Raw genomic sequence first — 23008 nt, forward strand, 5'->3', positions numbered from 1 at the left:
TCTGTCAGTGAGATACCCCTTTCCCGATTATTAGGTTAATGTAACCTAGTGAGAGTAAATACAATCCAATAAGAACTTTATTTTTTTCTGCAATTGTACTTTCTGTGTTTTGATTTGCAGATAACAAAAGATTAAAATATTATCTAATGCCTTCATAGCTGCCAATAAATACCAAATGTAAAACAAATTGCATTAAGGACCAGATCCTCAGCCTGTAAATCAATGTAGTGCTACTGACTTCCATTTCATTTACACCAGCTGAGTGTACAGCAATTACATACCTAGAAATGATTTTATCTCCTATTTAGAAGAAAGGAAAAGAAAGGAAATAAATAACCATAGGCAACCTATTATGAGCTAATGCAAATCAAAGAATGTGTCATAAACAGACCAGACAGGCAGCATAAGCCTCAAATGTGTACCGTATAATACAGCAGTCAAAAAAATCAAGAACCAAGTACTTCACATATTGCACCTTTATTTTTAAAGTATGAAAAAAAGAAAAATCAAAATTAACATTCCCCTGTTAGGTTTTCCCCCTTCAGAAAATCCTGAACTAGAAAGAATATTAGTAGGTAGTAAAATGTACCTAGGGGCAATATATAGAAAGAGATAAAAAGAACAAAAGAAAGAATAATAAATGGACTGCAGAAAAATGAGAGCCTAACTTTAGTATAACAAAGCACTTAGATAAAAATCTGAAGAGACTACAAATTTTATGTATAGTGTGAAGTTTGGCTGACGTGTGGAAATAAAACTCAAAAGATTGGAGTTCTGTGTGTTTAATGGATAACGTACAGTATGCCTTTTATTACTGCAACCCTAGTTTATGTCTGGCCCTAATATTACATAAATAAGATTAGTTTAACAGGTTCACAAAAACAAACATATACCAATTAATTTTGGCTTTGAGAAGGCCAACCCCGAGTGATTTTATGATATTTATTAGAAGCCTGTGGAGGCTGTTTTTGTGGGTAGAGGGATTAATTTCCCCCCTCATTTTAGCATTTGAAAATTCACTCTGGCTGCCTTGTCCCATCGCCCAAAATGTCTAGTGGCAACATCAGTAGAGGATGTAAACATAGCAGCTTCTCAGGCATCAGAAAAGGCCTCATGGGAGACAACATTCAGCAAAATTGCACTTTTGCAGCTGTTTGGCACTTTTTTAATGATCTGTTCTCCTGGTATCTTGTTTCAACAGTAAACTTTTTGTTGGGCTCCATTCAACCGTGGCACGTACAATTTAAACGTGCCAAAAATCAAACCAGTCCTGTTACAACTTTTTTCAACCAAAGCTGACTCAGGGCCACACTTGGGGCCTAACTCTATCCCCTTTGTTCCGATAATAATTATGTTCCCCCAAAGGTCTCGGAGGATAGCCCAAGGGAAGGAAGCTTGAAATAAAAGGCTATATTCTCTGTCAGAGGTAATGACATGACTTCCTACAAGAAAACTGAAAAGAGAGCATTGAAATTGACAGAGACTGAAGGGAAAGTGCTTCTTCTGGAAACCACAGCAAATGGACATAAAACAATAGTCATGGAAATTATTATAAAGAATAATTATTGATCCTATAGAAAATAATTTATAAATTAAGACCATTAGGGGGGAGTTTGTTGATAAATTCAGGCTCTGGGGACTCCAAACTTTCTTCTAATTATTGAAGCAAGCTACCATTTAAGGAGGAGGATCTTGCTGATGCTTGGAATATTATTTTCATTATTTATGCGTGGTAGTGTACAAGATGAAAAATAAAGGCAGTCATTGCCCCAGACAGCTTACAGTTTAAGCAACAGACACAGAGGAAGATGTTAAAACTATTCCCTTCCTCCTCTCTCCCATTTTCTTTCTCTTTTCCTCTTAAGCAATATTGGTCATTTTACTGTGGGTTAGTATTTGTGGGTCTCATGGAGAAAGGGAGTCTTTGGAAGGCTTGTGTGTCAGCAAAAGAAGGGCACAGTATTGGAAAGTCATTCCATGAATCGGAGAGCATCATGAAGAGGGCATGAAGATGGAGTGGGAGGAGAAAATGACAAGAGACACCAAGACTAACACCACTGAGGGAACAACAAGAAACTACAGAGATTTAGATATTTAGGCTGGGCTTTTAAGGGGCAGATGAGCTGATTAAACTTGATATGGTGGGGAAGGGAAAGCTAATGAAGTGACTTGAAAAGGGAATGATATTGCCTGATGAACTGCCAAGGAAGACAATTTTAGAGACTACGTTTTGGAATGATCAGAAGGGAGCAAAATGGGGAAATTAATATTAGATTTCCAAGATATTGTGGGGGAAGGAGCAGCAAGACTCCGTAAGAGCCTAAAGGTACTGGGAGTATGTTACTTTGCTGTTAAGTCAGCTTCATGGTTAAGTGACGTACACCTAAGAAATACAGCAAAATGTATGTGCGCACAGGTACATTAGCTTAGTAGTTTAGAGCCTGATCCAACTCCGACTGCAGTGCCAAAGAAAAACTGTGCTGATGGCTGAAAAAAATTACAAGAATAAGGGGCTGACAAAATTATTTACATAAATACCACAGAGAGCTTATATAAAACTCTAATTCAAGTTTAATCAGGATTATTTTGACAAAGCAGTTTGTGTAAACAGATAAGAAAAAAGGTACAAAGTGTTACATGTGTATCTAATGTAGGAAAAAAAGATGATATTGTATTTACTAGAGATTACAGAATGTGACCTCATAGGTAAAGAGCCTACCATAAAGCATATGCATACAATGAATGGGCCAGAATTAAGTGCTTTGAATGCTTAATCATGCAACCTCAATATATTAAATATATTTTTAATGGAATTGTATGAACAGTTTTCATTCTGTTGCACTGTCTAACATACATTATATGTCTCAAGCAGAAAAATTTCTCACTGGGAAACTGACACTACTCTGAAATTGTTTTAGACAACCAGTTTTAAAAAGGGTTCTAGTCAATGTTTTTGTTCTGGCAGCATCTACCTAGTGTGGACAGGTCACCTATGTCTTGAGAGAGTTTTTGAAAAACGTTCTTAAACATTTTTCTACTTTGAGAAGGGGTTTGTCAGTTTCCCAGGGCAAAAAAAGGAGGGAGGTTTGGATTGAATGTTTATCTGAACCTATGAAAGTTGCACCCATCCACAGGCCAACTTGATATTTGATATGCATCCCTAATCATTCAGACTCACAAAATTATTCAATTCATCTACCCATCTATTAGATGCTTCTTCTCTCCCCCTTCCCACCTCCTTTCCAATCTTGGTGGTTTCTCCTTTGACTTTCACCCTTGCCTTTCTCTGTTAATATCACAAACTCAGGTACCACACCCATACTTTTCAAAAGTAAGTGCCCCTGCCCCACTCAAAATATACTTGCCCTGAAAAGCAATGGAAATTTTGAACCCTAAAAACTGATGCTGTTTTCAGTCCAGTAAACAGTGTTTGGACTTGACTATTGTAACTCTTTAGCAGCATGTTCCACTATCCTTTAATCAATTTGGTAACCCAATAAGCAAGGTTAAACATACGCATGCAGTCCTGTGGTTACACCCTATACACTATTGTAATATCTTTGTACAAGGTATGCCTTGCGAGGTATCATTTTAAAACTCATAACTTGCAGGTCAGTATTGTTATGGTGAAATATAGGTAGCAACATTATATGTGAAGTTATAAGATTCCCCTGTATGATGTTAACAACACGTGTTCCAAACCCACAGCCCTGCTCAGGCAGAAATCAGCAGGTCTGTCCTAAACAAAGTAATCTGTGTGCCTTGCAAGGCTGGCTCCAGAGTTTTTGCCGCCATAAAAAAGCCGTGATCAGCGGCACTTCGGCAGCAGGTTGTTCCCTCCAACACAGACTGAGGGACCTGCCGCTGAATTGCCACCAAAGAGCTGTACGTGCCGCCCCTCTCCATTAGCCGCCCCAAGCACCTGCTTCCTGCGCTGGTGCCTGGCACCAGTCCTGGTGCCTTGATTTACATTTAAGCAGTAAACAGTCATATCAAGTGGCCATTGTTTGGCAAGAATGGGAGGCAGGGACAAAGAGATCAACATCTTAGCAAAGAAACAACATAAGGTCTCCTTCCTGCACCACACCCCATGTCTCTTGGTTCTTAGCTGGAAATGATTTTCAGTGAGGAACTGAAACTATAAAAAGGAGGGGCAAACACCCCCAAACACCGCTTTCTGTCCCCTCGCTGACCTCATTTGCTGCACTTGAGAAGACAAAGGAAACAGCTGTGGGACTCTGCTGGGCCAGAGAAGGTCCTGGCCTGAAGAGTTTGATCAATAATGATGTTAGAAGCATGTGGTGAGAAGCTTTGCTGGATTCTAATATAGTTTGTTAAGTTAGGTACCAGAAAGCATTTTATATTTATTTTTCTTGTAACCACCTCTAACTTTTATGCCTTATTTGTACTCGTTCAGAATCTCTCTGTAGTTAATAAACTTGTTTTATCTAATCCAGTGTGTTTAAGTTAAGGTAGCTGGGCAACACTACTTAGGATAACAAACTAGTATATTATTCACTTAAAGGAATAATGGTCTTAATATATTTGGACAGTCCAGGAAATGGCTGTGCAATACAGGAAACATTTCTGGGGGGAAATCTGGAGTGTGTTGGGATCACCCTGCAGTATAAGCAAGGCTAGTGAGAGCCAGGGTGTAAATGGCAGGCTGCAGTTACACACAAAACACATCTGGAAGAGACCTGAATGCTGGTGGCTGGTTGTGAGCAGTCCAGGTTGGAGGCTACAACAGCAAGGCATTACAGAGCATCCCAGGTTACAGGGCAGAGGTGACAGCTCCCCACTGGTGTGGACTGTACCCCGGTATGTCACACCCAATAACCAAGACAACAGTTTAAGTTACAAATGCAATACGGGAGTACAAAGAGAGAACAGATGCATTTCAAATTGTAACACTTCATGCATCTGAAATTCACATATTTACAAAACACACACTCTAGAACTGCACTTTCAAATAGGATAAAGATAAGAGAAAATTTAGTATAACTCAAAAATATATCATTTAATTTTTAATCCTTCCTAAACTTTTCTCCTTCAATTTCACTTCATCAGTACGCCACTTGGGACACAACATCAGCCTATTTCTTAAACACAAGACAACTGTGGAATTAACAGAACAGCTTCTAGCTTTTATGCCTAGTTTTACATTCTGAAAGGTTTACTTGAGTTTTCCTTAATCCTTAAGTTGCATATTCATTGCTATATTTCCTCTAACTGCTGTCACTTAAATTGTCATGCAGAACAGGGCAAATCGGGGTCAGTTTATGTAAGCGGCATCAATCTGAGAAACTTCATCAGTCTTTATTTCAAGGCATTATGCAAAGAAAACTGACATTAAGAGAGCCTTAACTGACAGCAAACTAAATCAATCAGCAAATCACTAAGCCATAATAAACTCGCTCAAGTTGTAGATAACCCTTCCTTTTCCAGGCCTTTACCTAAACAGCCCATCAAATGCTGCCTTTGACCAAAAATCCCATCAATTCTGTTACAAAATCTTAGCAGTAATATAGTGTAAAACTGCTTACATGCTCATTACTTTCAAATTATCAATAACGATAAGCAAAGATAAATGAGGTTGGTTTATAATGATGAAATAGTAGGCTGTTAAATGAAAAACAAAAAAAAGAGTCAAGATTTGGATAGACTTTTTAAGTTGACTACTAATCATGTAGCTAAAAATTGAATAGGACTTGCTCCTGCTCCTAATGAAGTCACTGGGAACACTCTCAGGCCTGGTCTACACTAGGAGGTTATATCGAATTTAGCAGCATTAAATCAAATTAACCATGCACCCGTCCACACAACGAAGCTATTTAGTTCGACATACAGGTCTCTTTAGTTCGATTTCTGTACTCCTCCCCGACGAGGGGAGTAGCGCTAAATTCGACATGGCCATGTCGAATTAGGGTAGGTGTGGATGGAATTCGACGCTAATAGCTCCGGGAGCTATCCCACAGTGCACCACTCAGTTGACGCTCTGGACAGCAGTCCGAGCTCGGATGCTCTGACCAGCCACACAGGAAAAGCCCCGGGAAAATTTGAATTCCTTTTCCTGTCTGGCCAGTTTGAATCTCATTTCCTGTTTGGACATCGTGGCGAGCTCAGCAGCACTGGCAGCGATGCAGAGCTCTCCAGCAGAGGTGTCCATGCAATCTCAGAATAGAAAGAGGGCCCCAGCATGGACTGATCGGGAAGTCTTGGATCTGATCGCTGTGTGGGGCGATGAGTCTGTGCTTTCGGAGCTGCGCTCCAAAAAACGGATTGCGAAGATCTACGAGAAGATCTCCAAAGCCATGGCAGAGAGAGTATACAGCCGGGATGCAACGCAGTGCCGCGTGAAAATCAAGGACCTGAGACAAGGCTACCAGAAGACCAAAGCAGCAAATGGACGCTCCGGATCCCAGCCCCAGACATGCCGCTTCTACGAGGCACTACATTCCATTCTAGGTGCGGCTGCCACCACTACCCCACCACTGACCATGGACTCTGACGATGGGATAGTGTCGACGGATGGTTCCTCGGAGATGTTCGTGGACGGGGAAGATGAGGAAGGAGATGAGGAGGACGAGGCAGTCGACAGCACTTACAACTCTGATTTCCCCGACAGCCAGGATCTCTTCATCACCCTCACGGAGATCCCCTACAAACCCTCCCCAGCCGTTAACCCGGACCCTGAATCAGGGGAAGGATCACTCGGTAAGTGCTTTAAACATGTAAACATTTATTTTTAACAGAACAGGAATATTAACTATCTGAAAAGAAGGTCAATATGAACGGAGATAGAACAGAAATTCTCTTGGGAGATCTCCACAAAGCTCTCCTGGAGGTAATCGAAAAGCCTCCGCACGAGGTTCCTGGGGAGAGCGGCCTTATTGCGTCCTCCGTGGTAGCACACTTTTCCGCGCCAGGCTATCCTCAGGTACTCTGGTATCATTGCCTCGCAGAGCATGGCGGCATAGGGCCCTGGTTTTTGCTGGCTTTCACGCAGCATGCGGTCTTTCTCTGCATCACTGATCCTCATCAGGGTGATTTCGCTCATGGTGGCCTGCTTTGAATTAGGGGAATGTTAGTATTGGGACTGCTTGCCTGTTCCTTTACATAACTGTAACCTGCGGTTTACAGCCACGCGGTGGAGGCAGGACAGGGGCAGCATACAGGGATCTTTCCCGGGGACAGCCGTGAGGGGGTGGGACAGGGTCAGAGTTCATGCTTTCCCGATTGCCGGCAGCAGGAACTGGCCAACGCTAGAAGCATTGCTTTGACCGTGAAAGGAGGGCACTGCTATAAATTAAGTTTTAAGCAGCCAAAAGTTTACGGCTTACCATGTCTGCCTGCTACACGAATTCTGCTGTCCTGCCCCGCTTGTCTGATCTCCACTGCAAGACCCCAGGCACTGAATGCGAAGGCCGAAAATTCGAACTTGTCCTGAGTGCGCATGAGAGAGGTGCTGTGCATGGTCTTGTTCACAGAGACAGACTAGACTATGTTCATTGTTCGCAAAAATGTATCTTTGTAAGGAATTCACTCCCTTTTCCCCATCACACAGCTGCGACTGTCTCCCGACCTACCCCGGCATCCCCCTCACGGAGGCTGGCGCAGATTAGGCGACGAAAGAAAAGGACACAGGACGAGATGTTCTCAGAACTTATGGGCTGCTCCCGAGCCGAGGCGGCCCAGCAGACCCAGTGGAGGGAGAACATGTCGCAGTACCAGCGCTCACACAGCGAACGGGAGGACAGGTGGCGGCAGGAAGACCAGCAGGCGACTCAAACGCTGCTTGGACTACTGAGGGAGCAAACGGACACGCTCCGGCGCCTTGTGGATGTTCTGCAGGACCGGAGGCAGGAGGACAGAGCCCCACTGCAGTTTCCCAGGGTCACTACCTTTGAGAGCAGTAGCTCGACGATTGCGTTGGCTACTTGCATCACAGCAACCCCCACGGTAGATTTGCCCACGCCAAAGTGGTTCGCTACTGACCGGTAGCTGTCTGGCGTTGCAAGTTTCCAGAGGGCTATGGCCACTCACTTCTGCACAGTCAGGGCTGCTCGCATCCGGGTGTCCTGGCGCTTCAGGGCAGGGGACAGCAACTCACACAGTTCAAGGAAAGTTCCCTTACACATCCTGAAGTTTCGCAGCCACTGTGATTCATCCCAGACCTGCAGCACTATGCGGTCCCACCAGTCCGTGCTTGTTTCCCGGGCCCAGAATCGCCGTTCCACAGCATGAACATGACCCATTGCCACCATGATGTCCACGGCGTGGGGTCCCGTGCTCTGTGAGAGGTCTGTGCCACTCTCACACTTCATGTCCTCACCGCGCTGCCGGAGCCTCCTCGCCCGATTTCTCAGCATCTGCCTGTGAAAAAGGTGGACGATAAGGTGCAAGGAGTTGACAACGGCCATAAGTGCAGCGATGATCGCAGCAGGCTCCATGCTCGCAGTGCTGTGGCGTCCGCGCTGTCACTCACCAGAAAAGTGCGCAAACTGATTGCCCGCCGGCACTTTCAGGGAGGGAGGGCGGAAGTGACGGTTGAATGACGACAGTTACCCAAAACCACCCTCGACACATTTTTCCCCTAGCAGGCATTGGGGGCTCAACCCAGAATTCCAATGGGCAGCGGGGACTGCGGGGACTGTGGGATAGCTGCCCATAGAGCACCGCTTCCAATGTCGACGCTTGCCCCGTTAGTGTGGACTCAAAGTCGAATTACTGTCCTTAGTGTGGATACACAAGTTCGACTTTGTAATATCGGTTCCACAAATTCGATTTAAGTAGAATCGAACTTCTCTGGTAGTGTAGACATACCCTCAGACTTCAATCACAGTATGATAAAGCCCAGTACATTTTTTCTCTGCTATTCAACAGATTCACTCTCTCAACATTCTTCTACTTTTTTTGCTTTGTTTTGAAATTAAAAGAACCAGCACCACAAAACAGACACCAGAGCTTCAACTTCTCTGACCTTTCACTTTATACTGTGTTATTCATGAGTCTATCCATTTATTTAGGTACTCATATGGCTCTCAGTAGCATAATATCTAATCTCCTGAATGGACTCATCCACAAAATGGTATTATATGCTGCATACAGCAATATCAAACAATAGGAAAAAGATTACAGTACACTCAAGCTAGGGCAGGGGAAAGAACTGATAAAACGAGTTCCTTCCAAAAGATACTACACATATTCCCTGACCAGTTATGGCAAGTCTACACTCAAGGGCTACCGTGGACAGTGAGGTCCTCTAACCTATCTAACCTCTAACCTAGGGAGGTGGTGGAATCTCCATCCTTAGAGGTTTTTAAGGCCCGGCTTGACAAAGCCCTGGCTGGGATGATTTAGTTGGTGTTGGTCCTGCTTTGAGCAGGGGATTGGACCAGATGCCTCCTGAGGTCTCTTCCAACCCTATTTTATGTCCCTCAGGAGGGCTGGTCGTGAAAGGAGAGGACATTGAGGGTAGGGATGGCTGATGATATCCTCTAGGGAGGTGGTATAGGTTTCAGTTCATCCCAGAGTGTGAGGTGTTCCAGTGGTCTGGACCCATGGATCCGGCACATCCGTGGTTATGGTGGATCCTTCTGGGGGTGGTTCCATACCGTAGAAGAGACTAGCCTGCAGTTCTTATGTGGCATCAGTGGGTGCTGATCCTTTGGCTTGTGAACCAGAGCCTTAGTAGGTACTGGTGGATTCTTTCTCCTTTGTGCCTTACTCTCATGTTCAGGTAGCAGACCTAAATACTTAGGATCCATGCATGAGGACTCACCTGACTTGGATGGAATCAGGGAGGGATCCCTTTTTTAAAGGCAGACGTGGAAGGAGAGATCTGTCCTTGCATTTGTGAGAGTGCCGCTTATTCTCATGAAAAGCCTTAGTTAATGATTCCTTGGCCTTAGAAGCTCTGGCCTCAGCTCCTGAGCTCATTCTCAGAGGAGTGCTGCTCATTGCCTGAGGCTGATGTACAGGGGGTCTCCCTGGCCTAGATCTGAGAAGGCTAAGAGACATTTCCTCAATGGGAGCTCTTGTCCCTCATGGGTTCAAGGAGGGAAGGAACGGCAGATGCTGTACTTAGCAGATATGTGAGCCTCTCCAAGGCAATCAAAGTAGCACTGATTTTCTTCACTCATGGATAAAAAGCAGAGGCAAGAGATAGAGTTCTTAAACCCTGGGAATCTGGGTATAAACTTTGGGGAGAGGCTCCTCAAGATGGAGAGAAATTAAGCTATACTTATTATATTATGACACTAAAATTTTAATTAACCACACTAAAAACTATGAACAATTATATTTCCAGGTTCTGAAGAAGAAGAAACATGGAGGTAGCTATGGACAGAGAAGATTCTGACTCAGGCCATACATCAATATGAAGGAATTGGAGAGACATTGGTCTGTGACACCGTCTGCATCCTCCATTCAGAGCACAAGGAGGGCAAATGTGCAGCTACAGACCAATGGACACTATTTGCTAGAAATCTCCAGTCTCAGGTGCATGGAGCACATGCGTACCTATGTGTGGAAAACACACAGAAACCAACACTCAAAGAACCACCTTTACTTTCTACTCAGGTCAGAACATTTCAGAAGTATGTAACTACACAACCAGCTATAACAACTTAAGAACAGGCATACTGGGTCAGAATAAAGGTCCATCTAGCCCAATATCCAATCTTCTGAAAGTGGCCAATGCCAGGTGCCCCAGAGGGAATGAACAGAACAGGTAATCATCAAGTGATCCATCCCCTGTCGCCCAGCTTCTGGCAAACAGAGACTAGGTACACCATCCCTGCCCATCCTGGCTAATATCCACTGATGGACCTATCCTCCATGAACGTATCTATTTCCTTTTTGAGTCCTGTTATAGTCTTGGCCTTCACAACATCCTCTCACAAGGAGTTCCAGAGGTTGACTATGCATTGTGTGAAAAAAATACTTCCTTTTGTTTTAAACCCGCTGCCTATTAATTTCATTTGGTGACCCCAGTTTGTGTGTTATGAGGAGTAAATAACACTTCTTTATTTACTTTCTTCACACCAGTAATTTTATAGACCTCTATCATATCCCACCTTAATCATCTCTTTTCCAAGCTGAAAAGTCCCAGTCCTATTAATCTCTCCTCATATAGAAGCTGTTCCATACCCCTAATCAATTTTGTTCCCCTTTTCTGAACTTTTTCCAATTCCAATAGATCTTTTTAGAGATGGGGCGACCACATCTGCATGCAGTATTCAAGACGTGGGCGTATCAAGGATTTATACAGAGGCAATATGATCTTTTCTGATTTATATAGAGGCAATATGATATATCCCTTTCTTAATGATGCCCAACATTCTGTTTGCTTTTTTGACTGCAGCTGCACATTGAGTGGATGTTTTCAGAAATCTATCCACAATGACTCCAAGATCTCTTTCTTGAGTGGTAAAAGCTAATTTAGACCCCATCATTTTATAGATAGTTGTGATTATGTTTTCCAAAGTGTATTACTTTGCATTTATCAACACTGAATTTCATCTGCCATTTTGTTGCCCAGTCACCCAGTTTTGTGAGATCCTTTTGTAGCTCTTCGCAGTCTGCTTGGGATTTAACTATCTTGAGTAGTTTTGTATCATCTGTAAATTTTGCCACCTCACTGTTTCCAGATCATTTATGAATATGTTGAATAGGACTGGTCCCAGTACAGACTCCTAGGGGACACCACTGTTTACCTCTCTCCATTCTGAAAACTGGACTTGCAGGGATTACTATATTTAAAGAGTATTCATACCCTACACATTATTGTAATAATCTTTGTACAAAATATGCCTTGTAAGGTATCATTTTAAAACGAATACCATGCTGGTCAATAATACCATGGTTGAATGTATGTAGCAACATTATATGTAAAATTATGACTTCCCTCTCGAATGATGTTGGTGGCACATGTTCAAACCCAAGTAGCCCCAATTGGGCAGAACTAGTCAACGAGGTCTCAAACAAAGGAATGTGTGTTTACCTCAGTTTACATGTAAATTATAACAGGATCCTCAGGCAGCAAGAAGGGGAAGACAGGAGACAAGGAAAATCTGCCTTTCAGCAAACAGAGGTGAGAAGAAATAGCACGGACCTTCTTTCACCACTAGCCTTTTTTACTGTGAATGAATTTTAACTATGGGCAACCCTCAGGAAAATGCATTTCAAAGGGTAACTGAACTATATAAAAGTGAGGGGCAAACACTCCCCAGTTCTCTCTCCTTATCCATCTCTCTTTTCCACCTAAGATGACAAAAGAAACAGCCTGGGGACTTTGGGATCAGATCCTAACCTGAAATTTGGAGAGCCCTGTTGCTGGAAGCAGGTGGTAAGAATGTCACCTTGAACCAAATCTAGGTTGTTAAGTTTAGAAAGCTTTTTATCTTTATTTCTCTTGTAACAATTTATGACTTCAGTGTCTTCAATGTACTTGCTTAAAATCTCTCTTTATAGTTAAGTAAGCATGTTTTATTCTTTAATTAAAACTATTTCAGTGTTCTGAATTGTTTGGGTAACTTCACTTAAGGTAGCAGACTGTTGTATGTTGATGCCCTTGCCTTAGAGGGGCAACAGACACAATATATCAGGACTGACCAGGAGAGGGTTGGACAGTGCAAAACACATTTGCGTTCTATCACAGGTTCTATTTCCAGAACTGCTATAGACTTGCCATATAACCTTGGACAAGATATGTAAGCCAAAATTTTCAAACTCATGGCAGTCTGTGGGAGCAAACCGGAAAAGGTAAGTAATATGGGAGGCTAGATCCAAGGATGCTTGGAATAGAATGAGGCAAGTAATTCTGATAAAATCCAGTAAAGGTCTTCTTGTTGCTCATCCAGATTTTTATATAACTGGCCAATATTGTTTCTGTAGCCCTGCACCAATGTGTATTTTAGTGTATTTTTGGTAAATTTAAGTTTGCAACAGGCCAGGTTCACATGGGGAATTCAGCATCCTGAGGAAGTGTTCTTCCAGTTTAATGAAGATTAACATATTTACTTAGTTATGAACAAATTCAGTTCAAGGTGGAAGAGCAAAGTATTATTATAAAGAATTGTTTTTCTCTTCAAAAGATATATTAAAAAGCACTCAGTCCAGCAGCAGCACTATATGCTGCTAAATGGGTGATGAGAGTTCAGGTTTTGAGCTCATCCTACATTTTCGGGGCAGGAATGCTGTTGAGACAACATGCAGAATTCCAGAAGGGAATGCTTCCTGTTGTTTGAAGGATCATCATGCCCCCCAATGGAGTAGTTCAATCCAGTCACAGGTTCTCAAGGGAGCTGTACTCAGGCATTCTTGACAAATGGGTGGTCACTGCAATGCTAGGTTACTGAGGGTGGAGCAAGTAAAATAAAGAGAGCATACGTGTACAAGATATCACCTAAAACAGCCTTCTCTGTGCTTCAAATGTTACTAAGAACAAAACAAACAAAAAATTACTTAAAAACATAAATTTACAAGGCCAAGAGATTCAGAGCTCAAACTACTACTGTACCCTTAGCTCATCCAGGGTGTGATTTCTAGTACTATATACACTACAATAACTTGGCACAGCAGGATGGTTGGAGGAATGAAGACTCAGCGTTTACTTTGAAATCATTTGCTTGTTTCAGTTTGACCACAACTTCATCAGCAACTAAATGTTTGACCACAACATCGTCAGCAACTAAACATAAATGTGTGAATGAAAACAATGTTTTTATTGTTTGATAAATACAATAAACCTAATTTTTAGGTAAAATCTCTTAGCTTCTAATTTATTCAGAAATGAATCTAAATCTATTGAGGAAAACAGGAAAGTGAAAATAAAGGCAACATTTCAACATTTAAACTACATTTATGTTTGTCCAATTGATTAGAAAAATGGGTTTTACTTCTACCTACAGTACAGTATGATAAGCCATGACTACATCATACATGGATGCATAATTTACATAAAATAAATGGAAGGACATAATTTCCTTATAAATTTATAATGACTATACTCTATCGCTGAGAATAGATATAGTTGAGTACTGACATTACTACTAATAATACTAATAACTATAATACCACATTGTGTTTATACAGCACTTTTCATTCCAAAGAACTTCATAGTACTTTGGAAAGTATAAAATGTATCAAGTATCAGAGGGGTAGCCGTGTTAGTCTGGAGCTGTAAAAGCAGCAAAGAGTCCCATGGCACCTTATAGACTAACAGACGTATTGGAACATGAGCTTTCGTGGGTGAATGTCATGCATCCGACGAAGTGGGTTTTCACCCACGAAAGCTCATGCTCCAATACGTCTGTTAGTCTATAAAGGTGCCACAGGACTCTTTGCTGCTTATAAAATGTATATACATTATATAAAGCATATCTAAATATCCAAATCTATATGGAAACATTCATGCATTTGCCACATTTTCTCCATTTCTCTTTCTGTCTAATATTTTTACTCTCCTTGTAATAAAAGGGTTATACATAGGAGTCACGATAAGAGATTGAATGGCTTTTCCTAGATCTAAACACTTAGCATGAGGTAGGGTTACAAAAAACTCCTGCCACTATGACATGACAGACAGCAGTATCTGACTTCAGTGGCCAATGACACTTCTCTTTAAAAAAAAAAATCAAAACGCAAATAAAATAGAATACCAAATAAAAACAACAGCCACAAATTAATAGAACTAATTACAAAAACATGCACATGCTGACTTCTAAGATGGAGGTCAACATAGATCCCCTGACAGATGAGAGGATTAGTCTGTCTCTAATTGCACATCTGTCAGCAACTACCATTCTCTGAACCTCAATGGCAGTCTAACCCCATGGCCATACACCACTAGTTTCTTCTGCAGTGAAGTTTTCGGCAGTTAACGTGGATCTGACAACTGCAGTCCATGTTTGTTGTCGGTGACTGGGTGAACATGTTTTACCTTAGTCTGCAGAGGAACAGTGTCATTAGCACTCAGGATGTTCTCAATAAACAAAGCCACAATCGTCCTTGGTTTTGTTTAAATGTACAGGAACTCCTCACTTAAAGTTGTCCCGGTTAATGTTGTTTTGATGTTAAGTTGCTGATCAATTAGGAAACATGCTTGTTTAAAGTTGTGAAATGCTCCCTTCTAATGTTGTTTGGCAGCCGCCTGTTTTGTCCGCTGCTTGCAGGAAGCACAGCCCATTGCAGCTAGCTGGTGGGTGGTTGGAACCAGAGTGGACCAGCAGCCCCCCACACCCCTAAATTCCCTCCCCCCACTGCCACGTGCTGCTCCTGCCCTCTGCCTTGGAGCTGCTCTCAGAGACTCCTGCTTGCTGTACGGGGGGAGGGAGGAAGCAGGGGGCTAATTTCAGGGTGTCTCCCCCTTGCTCCTGCTCCTGTACCCCGCTTACCCCATCTTCCATAGAGCGGGGAGACACACGACAGAGGGAGGGAGCTTCTAGGCAGCAGCTGCCATCTCAGGTCTCAGCAAGCTGATTTAATTAACAAGGCAGTGTACTTAAGCCTGGGGTCAGCTACTTAAAGGGGAAATGGGCATTTTTTCTCCCTCACACACAGTGTGCATCTCTGTCTGCCCTCCCTCCTTTGTAGAGTGTAGAGAGAGTTAACCCTTGAGGGCTCAGTCTATTGCTAGTTCATTTAGCAGTAAGGCATTCCCTGGGAAATATCCCACCCTTTGACTCCTCCACCTCAACCAAGCTTCACAATCATCATCACTGTGTACCAGTATTAAATTGTTTGTTTAAAACTTATACTGCGAGTGTGTGTGTATGTGTATATATACACATATATATACACAGAGAGAGAGAGAGAGAGAGAGAATATGTGTGTTTGTGTGTCTTTTGCCTGATGAAAAAAAATTCTCTGGAATCTAACCCCTTCATTTACATTAATTCTTATGGGGAAATTGGATTCACTTAACATCGTTTTGCTTAAAGTTGCATTTTTCAGGAACATAACTACACTGTTAAGTGAGGAGTTCCTCTATTGTATTCCTCTGGTAGGGCCAATCTCTCAGGGTGGCTAGGACATATAACCTCAATGTAGCAAAGCTATTAATGTGGCAAGTTGTCAGGCACTTTCTATTTGGGATCTAATATTTATCCCAATTGTGACTGGGAGGAAATGTTTGACTTCTTGTTGTATTTCTCCTGTTCTACCTTTTTGGCATACAGCTCTTTTCTAACTATGTCTGGAATAACTTTGGTTCAACTGACTTTGGTTTGTTTGATATTGGCTTTGTCCTTCTGCATGTGAGTTTCTGAACTCATGATCATAATGAAGTATTGTGAGATGTGCTGAGACAATGCTATAAATGTATACTTTTGATGTGACAAGGATGGTTTCGATTTTCTAAAGTCAAGGCCGTGCTCTAAGTACTGACTCTGCATATTAACACCTGCACATGGTATGCTTGATCTGATACATCATAAAGAACTGGTGAAACGAGTCACTTTTCATTGCGGGCCAATGTGTGTTATTAACTCAGAAAACTGTGATTTATGATAGGTTATTACATTGCTACTTGATGTGTAGTGCAACAACTCAATTAAAAAAAAAGTGAGTAGTAGCCCCTAGCAAAAGATTATATTTCCAGTTTAATTCAAATAGACCTTGGTAAAGTCTTGGCTAGGGCTATTACGTTGTTTCAATGGGCCTTTTGCATCTTGTTTCCTGTATTCATTGCAAGTTTCACATTTGGATCTCTTCTTATCTTCCATGGCTGCTGAAGTAACTCTGCTTTTTCCACTGACCACCCATCTTGAATACCTCTCTCAAGCTGTTGTAATGATGGGTTCATATTGTCATTCTTTTTTAAGCTTGCCAAGTTTTGTTCAAGAAATGGGTAGCCATAATTACTGCAGACTCCTCTTAATGTATCACCTTATTTTCCCTTGTTTTGGGTATTTTAGAAAGCTCGTCAAGTGTAAGAAGCAACTTGTTAAGCTTGCACATTTAATACGTATTTTTGCAATTCATTAATCATTTAATGTATTCTCAGGTTGAGGAACACAGGTCCTTTGGTCGCTGCTGTTTGTTTACGCATGGATTTTGTCTTTACGCCATGGTATGCATTTTTTATTAGATGCGCTTCAGTTCTCACACACTTTAACAATACTTTCCGTTGGGAAACACAGATTTTCATTAGCCCTGTAAATATCCACTGTTCTTTGCAAGCTCAGTCCATTTTCTTTCAAGAAATTTCTTCTGGTTTTGACTTGGTTATCAGTTATGCCAGAAATAACTAGGTTTCTAATTAGTTCATCAGTTAACTGTTCAAATTCAAGCAACTTAGCTTTACTATGTAGGCATGTAACATAATGCTTGAGCGTCTCACCTGGCAGTTGATTTCTTGTAAAGAAAATGTACCTTTTCCAAGTGATGTTCATATGTGCACAGTATTCTTGAAATTTCTGAATGACTTTGTCTAGCATTTGCAGTTCTTTCATACTCCCGCTGGAATGCATTATAGATCTCTAATGCCTCTGGGCCCACCACATATATCAAGCATGGAGGATTTCATCCTCTCCGATTCCTCTGCAGTACCACTTGCTTTCAGGGAAATTTGGAAGAACTATGACCAACTCCCCTAGCTCTCTGTTAGGTTCCCTTACAGAGTGAGGGATTCAGGTCGATGCATTTGCTACTTTATTGCAAAGATTTTGTTTTCTTCTCACAACATGTAATACAGGGGAAACACACTGGAGTGCTGGCTAGAGACTAAACTTTATTTGTGGATCCCAGTCACTTGATATAGATCAGATTTAAAAAATTTTAGTTCCCCATCACATATCAGGGGTCAGTATTCACCGATTCCAATGGCTACAGCTATACCTGTCACCCATTTGTTTTTTTCCTGTTTTGAATTTAAAACAAAATGAAAATTCTGTGCAAGAAATTAAACGCACAAAACCCAATGCATTTAGAGTTGAGGCTGAATGCTCATTTTTAACATTTGCATATAATGCACTCTTTAGTTACACGATTGCATATTTACCTAATAATACACTGTAAAATATATTTAGAATAGTGATAGGGACCAATCATGGAATTTTAACTCATGCAAATAAGCCCACTGATTTGAATACCATATAGGACTACGTGCATGAGTAAAGCTACTTCATAATTCAAGACCATAGGACGGGGTCCTTAGATGCACATTTTGCATACTTTTTACTCCATATGATGAAATTAAAACTAAGCTAAACAGGCACCCAACATAAAAAGGAAATGCTTAAATAAAGTAAATATCTGGAAAATATAATTGATAATATGCTCTATTCAAGTACTGCTATAAGTAGTTGTTTCAGAATAAACACAACAAAGAAAATCCTCGGAAATTCATTCAAGATAAACCATAGACCATGTCTGCTGTTTACCTATATGCAAAGTAACCAGATGCTACTGCTGCTGTCAAGGGCAGAAGCAATGTACATGTGTGAAATCACACCACTAGTTAGCCACTCAGGGAACTCAGCCATGTTGTGCTCTAGTCCAGTTTCCTGGCACTCAGTGAAGTCCTGAAATACAGTTTCTTACATTCCTATTCATCCTCATCCCCTAAAGAGGACAAAGGGACAGGCTGTCTTGCAAGAGCTTCTGCAACATTACCAGGGCCACGGGAGGGAAAAGGAAAAGACAGGTGGCCTCACACCAGGCTACCAGATTAGAGAGCCATGAGGAAGCAGCTTTAGAAAGGCAGCAGCCTTGCCGTTTTGTTTTTACGTGGTCTCTCTTCTAGGACACATTACCTCTGGAATCTCACTCTTAGCCACAGGAGTGAATAAGAATGACCACCACTGAGTTAGGGAGAGGTTATTCTACAGCTCTATCCTCTCCCCACTTCCTTTCAATGAGTAAATACATATCAATTTGAATTTAACTTTGCACTGTATTATTCAAAAAATATATTATATATTTTGCATGATTAAAATCTGCATCATATCATAATACGTGTGCAAGAGGACAGATATTAGAATGAGTGTTCAACTTTAATTCTGTGGTTCCTGAATGTATGTGATTAGGTGTGCAACCCTCACACTTCAGAGGCATACCTTTTATGGAATACACAGTTCATTTTGTTTTAAAAATGAATAAAATGGAAGCGTACATCCACTGTGTGACATATGAAGTGAAAATTCCTACGATTTGCACACAAGTTAACACACTTCAGTTTTCCGTACATAGCAAGAGCACGGTGAAAGAAATATTTATTCACTGTCTTCTCCATCCTCTGAATCAAAACCAAAAAATGTTCTGCCCTTAGCAATACTGTGGCACAAGAATGAAGTCATTTTGAATGGCTATAAAAAGAGCAAGGGATAATGTGCGCATAAATAGACATAAGCTAAAACACACACGGAGTCTATTTTTTTGAGTTGAATGTGGAATCCTTCTTTAGTTCAAACCAATTTTTCCCCCACTGTTCCCCTCCAATGAATGAATACTCTGTAGACATGGAAACATGCCAGTCTTTAAAACCAGGGATTACAAGAACAAAATATTTTCTGTGCCTGATTATTCTAAACTGCAATTCTACTTAAATTACCGGTAGTATTGCTCTAAAAATGTTGATTCTTTGACAGTTTAAACCTCCAGTAATCTCTGTTAATTTTTAGAGAAAAAAAATCTTAAACAGGTTGTTATAAGAAGCAGGGAAATATTGTTTCTTTTCTTTATTCTTCTGTCATGTTCCAGTTAAATTAAATAGGAAAGCAGCTTTTCCCAACATTACTTTTCAATCAAATATAACATTTTACATCTTTTTCTGTGGTAATTGTTTTTTCCCAATTATTTAATATTTCATCTCCAATATTAAAAGATCCTAACAGTCTCTGAATTATATCATTCAAAGATATGTAAGGAGATTAGTTTGTTTTTCTTTTTAGCTGTTGACTACAACATTTTTGAAGCTTTTATTCTCTCCACTTAAAGCAGTTTTGTTTCTCTCTACGTCTCAGTTGCCAAAAAAAAAAAAAAAAAAAAAAAAGGTTATTTAGACTCTAACCTGAAATGCTACAACCTCTGGCCCGCCCTTCAGCCCTTCCATTGCAAAGGTCTCCAGGTGCAGTTTGGGTAGCTGCAGGGTGAAGTCATTCCTGGTTGCCGCAGTCCGTGACAGCGAGATCTGATCTCTGACCTAAAGGGAAAAAAACCCAGCATCAATGGTAATTCCCCTTCAGACACATTAACTGGGATGAACTGGGTCCCCTTGAGCCCACTGAGTGGACTTGCATTGATCGCTGGACCTGAAATCCATGAATAAATTTAGGACTAATTGATTTTTCGTTGCAAATAAATCTCTAATTCAGAGTGCTGGGAGAGAATGCTAAGAAGAAAAAGCATCCTCCTCTGGACTGAAATGAGAAGGGAAGAAGAGTCACTGAGGGCTTCACTCCAACTGGTGGACAAATTTTACAGATCCATCCCTCCTAAAACACCTAACACAAAAGAAAACAAATTGTAGGCAGTAATTACACTTTCCATCCAACAATCATCAACTATTAATAAAGTACTGTGCAACAACACAAGAAAGAGATGATAAATGAGTTTTGACTGCTGTGTAGAGATCATATTCACATCGTAGAGGGGTTCAATAGTACAAATTTAATTAAGCCCCAGAATAATATTTAAAATCCTTCCTAAAACAAAAATAAAAATCTACCTGTAGCAGGATTTTTTTCTTCTGTTAATTGCACAGCCTGTTAGATTTCTTACAGCAGATTCACATAAAGGAACTAATGCATATTAGTATTAGCTAACTTAGCTGTACACCTTCTAAACAAGCAAAAGGAAACCAGTAGCATTTGTACAAAGCCTAAATAGTTTGATTTTTTTAAGGATTGTGAAAGGTAAAAATTAAACAAAATAACCAACCTTCCCCCCCCCCCCCAAATATACATGTGAAAGAGTCTTACTTATGTTGACAAATGTACCCATATGCAGTTGGTATCACACTGCCATCTGCTGGCTAAGCAAAAAACTGCTTTTAATACATTATACAAACATATGCCATGAAAATGACAAAAATACATAAGTAGAACTCTCAGCTATATAAATACGATGAATATTTTCCCCTTTAAATATCCAAACATGTTACTGTGTCACATTAATATGAAATACTTTCATTAACTAAAAAAAGATTTTCCCCACATACTAAAAGTATAATTATATTTTGTAAGTGTATATTACACATAGAACACATGTAAAAACTATACACACCCAATTTTTCCATTTTTATTTGATACAAAAGGTAATTATCAATTTGCCCTTTTCCTAATCTTGCACAATTTTTGGATCTTGCAAAATAAAATTCCAGTAGTTAAACTGAATTGAATTATATTATACACTAATATGATATACATTCTATCTGTTACATAAGATTATCTACCACGGCAAAGATCATTATTGACTTTTATTGTTAATGCATAGTTTTAGAAGGGAATAATAAAATGACAGAACATACAATTTACCAACATTATTTACAAATATAAATTTGGGCTGCTTCTAAAATATCCAATCAATCCTAAATTAAACTATATTCCAACTGATTTAAGATTCTAGATGGCATTTGTCTCCTTTTAATGGCTTCTACTTTTTGAAATGCTATTGATTATACTTCAGAACGTACTCCATGTAGCGTCACAACAATTGAAATCTACTGTGATTAAACAAGTGTGTTTGTGTAATTTTATAGATATACAGGACTACAAATACATTATTTTTTCATTCTCTGCTATCATCTACAGGAATAGGGAGCTCTACATTTCCCAGGCTGACCTAAAGAATTCCTGTCAATACCTGTGGCTGCCAAACATATGCACTATAATGCAATTTTAATAACAGTATAGGCCACACGTTTTTTTCACACATAGTGTACTAGGTTCAGGATATACAGTCCTGTGGAACAAATATATTCTCCTGGGTCTTCTGTCAGAATGCGTAATGCTGTTCAGATATTAACCGTGCTTAATATAACACAAACCCCTTATTTTAAACATATATTTGACTTAAATTTTTATAGTTTATATATATATATATCAACTTTTCAGGCTCTTTTAGTTGCCAATATGCACACAGATAAAAGAAAACATTAATGTGGATTAAGGTACTAAGAATTTATCAACATCAAACCACCAGTGTTTTGCCTTCTACCCTTCTGAACCATAGTCAATAGATCTAAATATTTTACTGCACCCTGGCCAATTCATTGTTTGATGTTTAAAAACTCACCCAGAATCAAAGAAAATTTATTAAATTTGAGCCCCCAAATGAGATACTATTAGCTTTGAAAGTCAAGTTTAACTGCGATATTGATGATTCTCTTTTTTCTGTGACAAAATTCACTAGGGAAATCCCTGATGTCAAAGTACAAAAGCAGATTGCTAATACTGGGGGAAGAGGGCGGGGGAAACAATGTATAAGCAATGTAGGTATAATGCACAGCATAGTACACATAACGGAGATCCTTTTAACCCTATTAGTGTCAGGCGCTATGTTTCACTACTGCAGTCTGACACTCACTGGACAATAAGTCATTTTTTCAAAATGTAGTAAATGTAAATCATTACCACCACCACCACATCAGAAAGGAACGTATTAGTTCCTTAAATGTATGACACCTGATACCAAGATTCCCAATTAAAATATTTCATAATTTTTTTAATCTTTTAGATATAAAAGGATGTATCTTATTTTCAAACCGCTTGGACACTTTGCTTAGATAAGATATTTAGAGCTTTCCTTTTGAGAAGTCAAGAGTCGTATATATTGTATTTGTCAAGATTTAATTGAAATGCAGAAAACTGAAGTCTTATTTATTTACAGGCCACATACTGTGCAAACATCCTTATGCTGCTTCACCATAAAGTCAGCACAGTCTTTCAATTGACCACCCAGTCAAGGTGTGACAAGTCATTATGGCCCCAATTCTGTAGCTAAAATTTTATGCATTTATGTCGAATCCCACTGACTTCCCTTTCAAGATTTTAAGTTGAAA

The 23008-nt window shown here is 40.3% G+C and overlaps 1 protein-coding gene across 5 annotated transcripts in view; it reads right to left on the reverse strand.

The window, feature by feature from the left end:
- Positions 1–23008, reverse strand: part of CCDC171 (coiled-coil domain containing 171) — a 204713-nt gene that overhangs the window by 39076 nt on the left and 142629 nt on the right. For all 5 annotated transcript variants that reach the window (XM_045021612.1, XM_045021613.1, XM_045021616.1 and 2 more), the window contains one exon: positions 20018–20149. In XM_045021612.1, coding sequence (XP_044877547.1) covers positions 20018–20149 — 132 coding nt within the window. The remainder of the gene's footprint in view (positions 1–20017; positions 20150–23008) is intronic.

The sequence above is a fragment of the Mauremys mutica genome, chromosome 6 (assembly GCF_020497125.1).
Source record: "Mauremys mutica isolate MM-2020 ecotype Southern chromosome 6, ASM2049712v1, whole genome shotgun sequence".
NCBI lineage: Eukaryota > Metazoa > Chordata > Testudines > Geoemydidae > Mauremys > Mauremys mutica.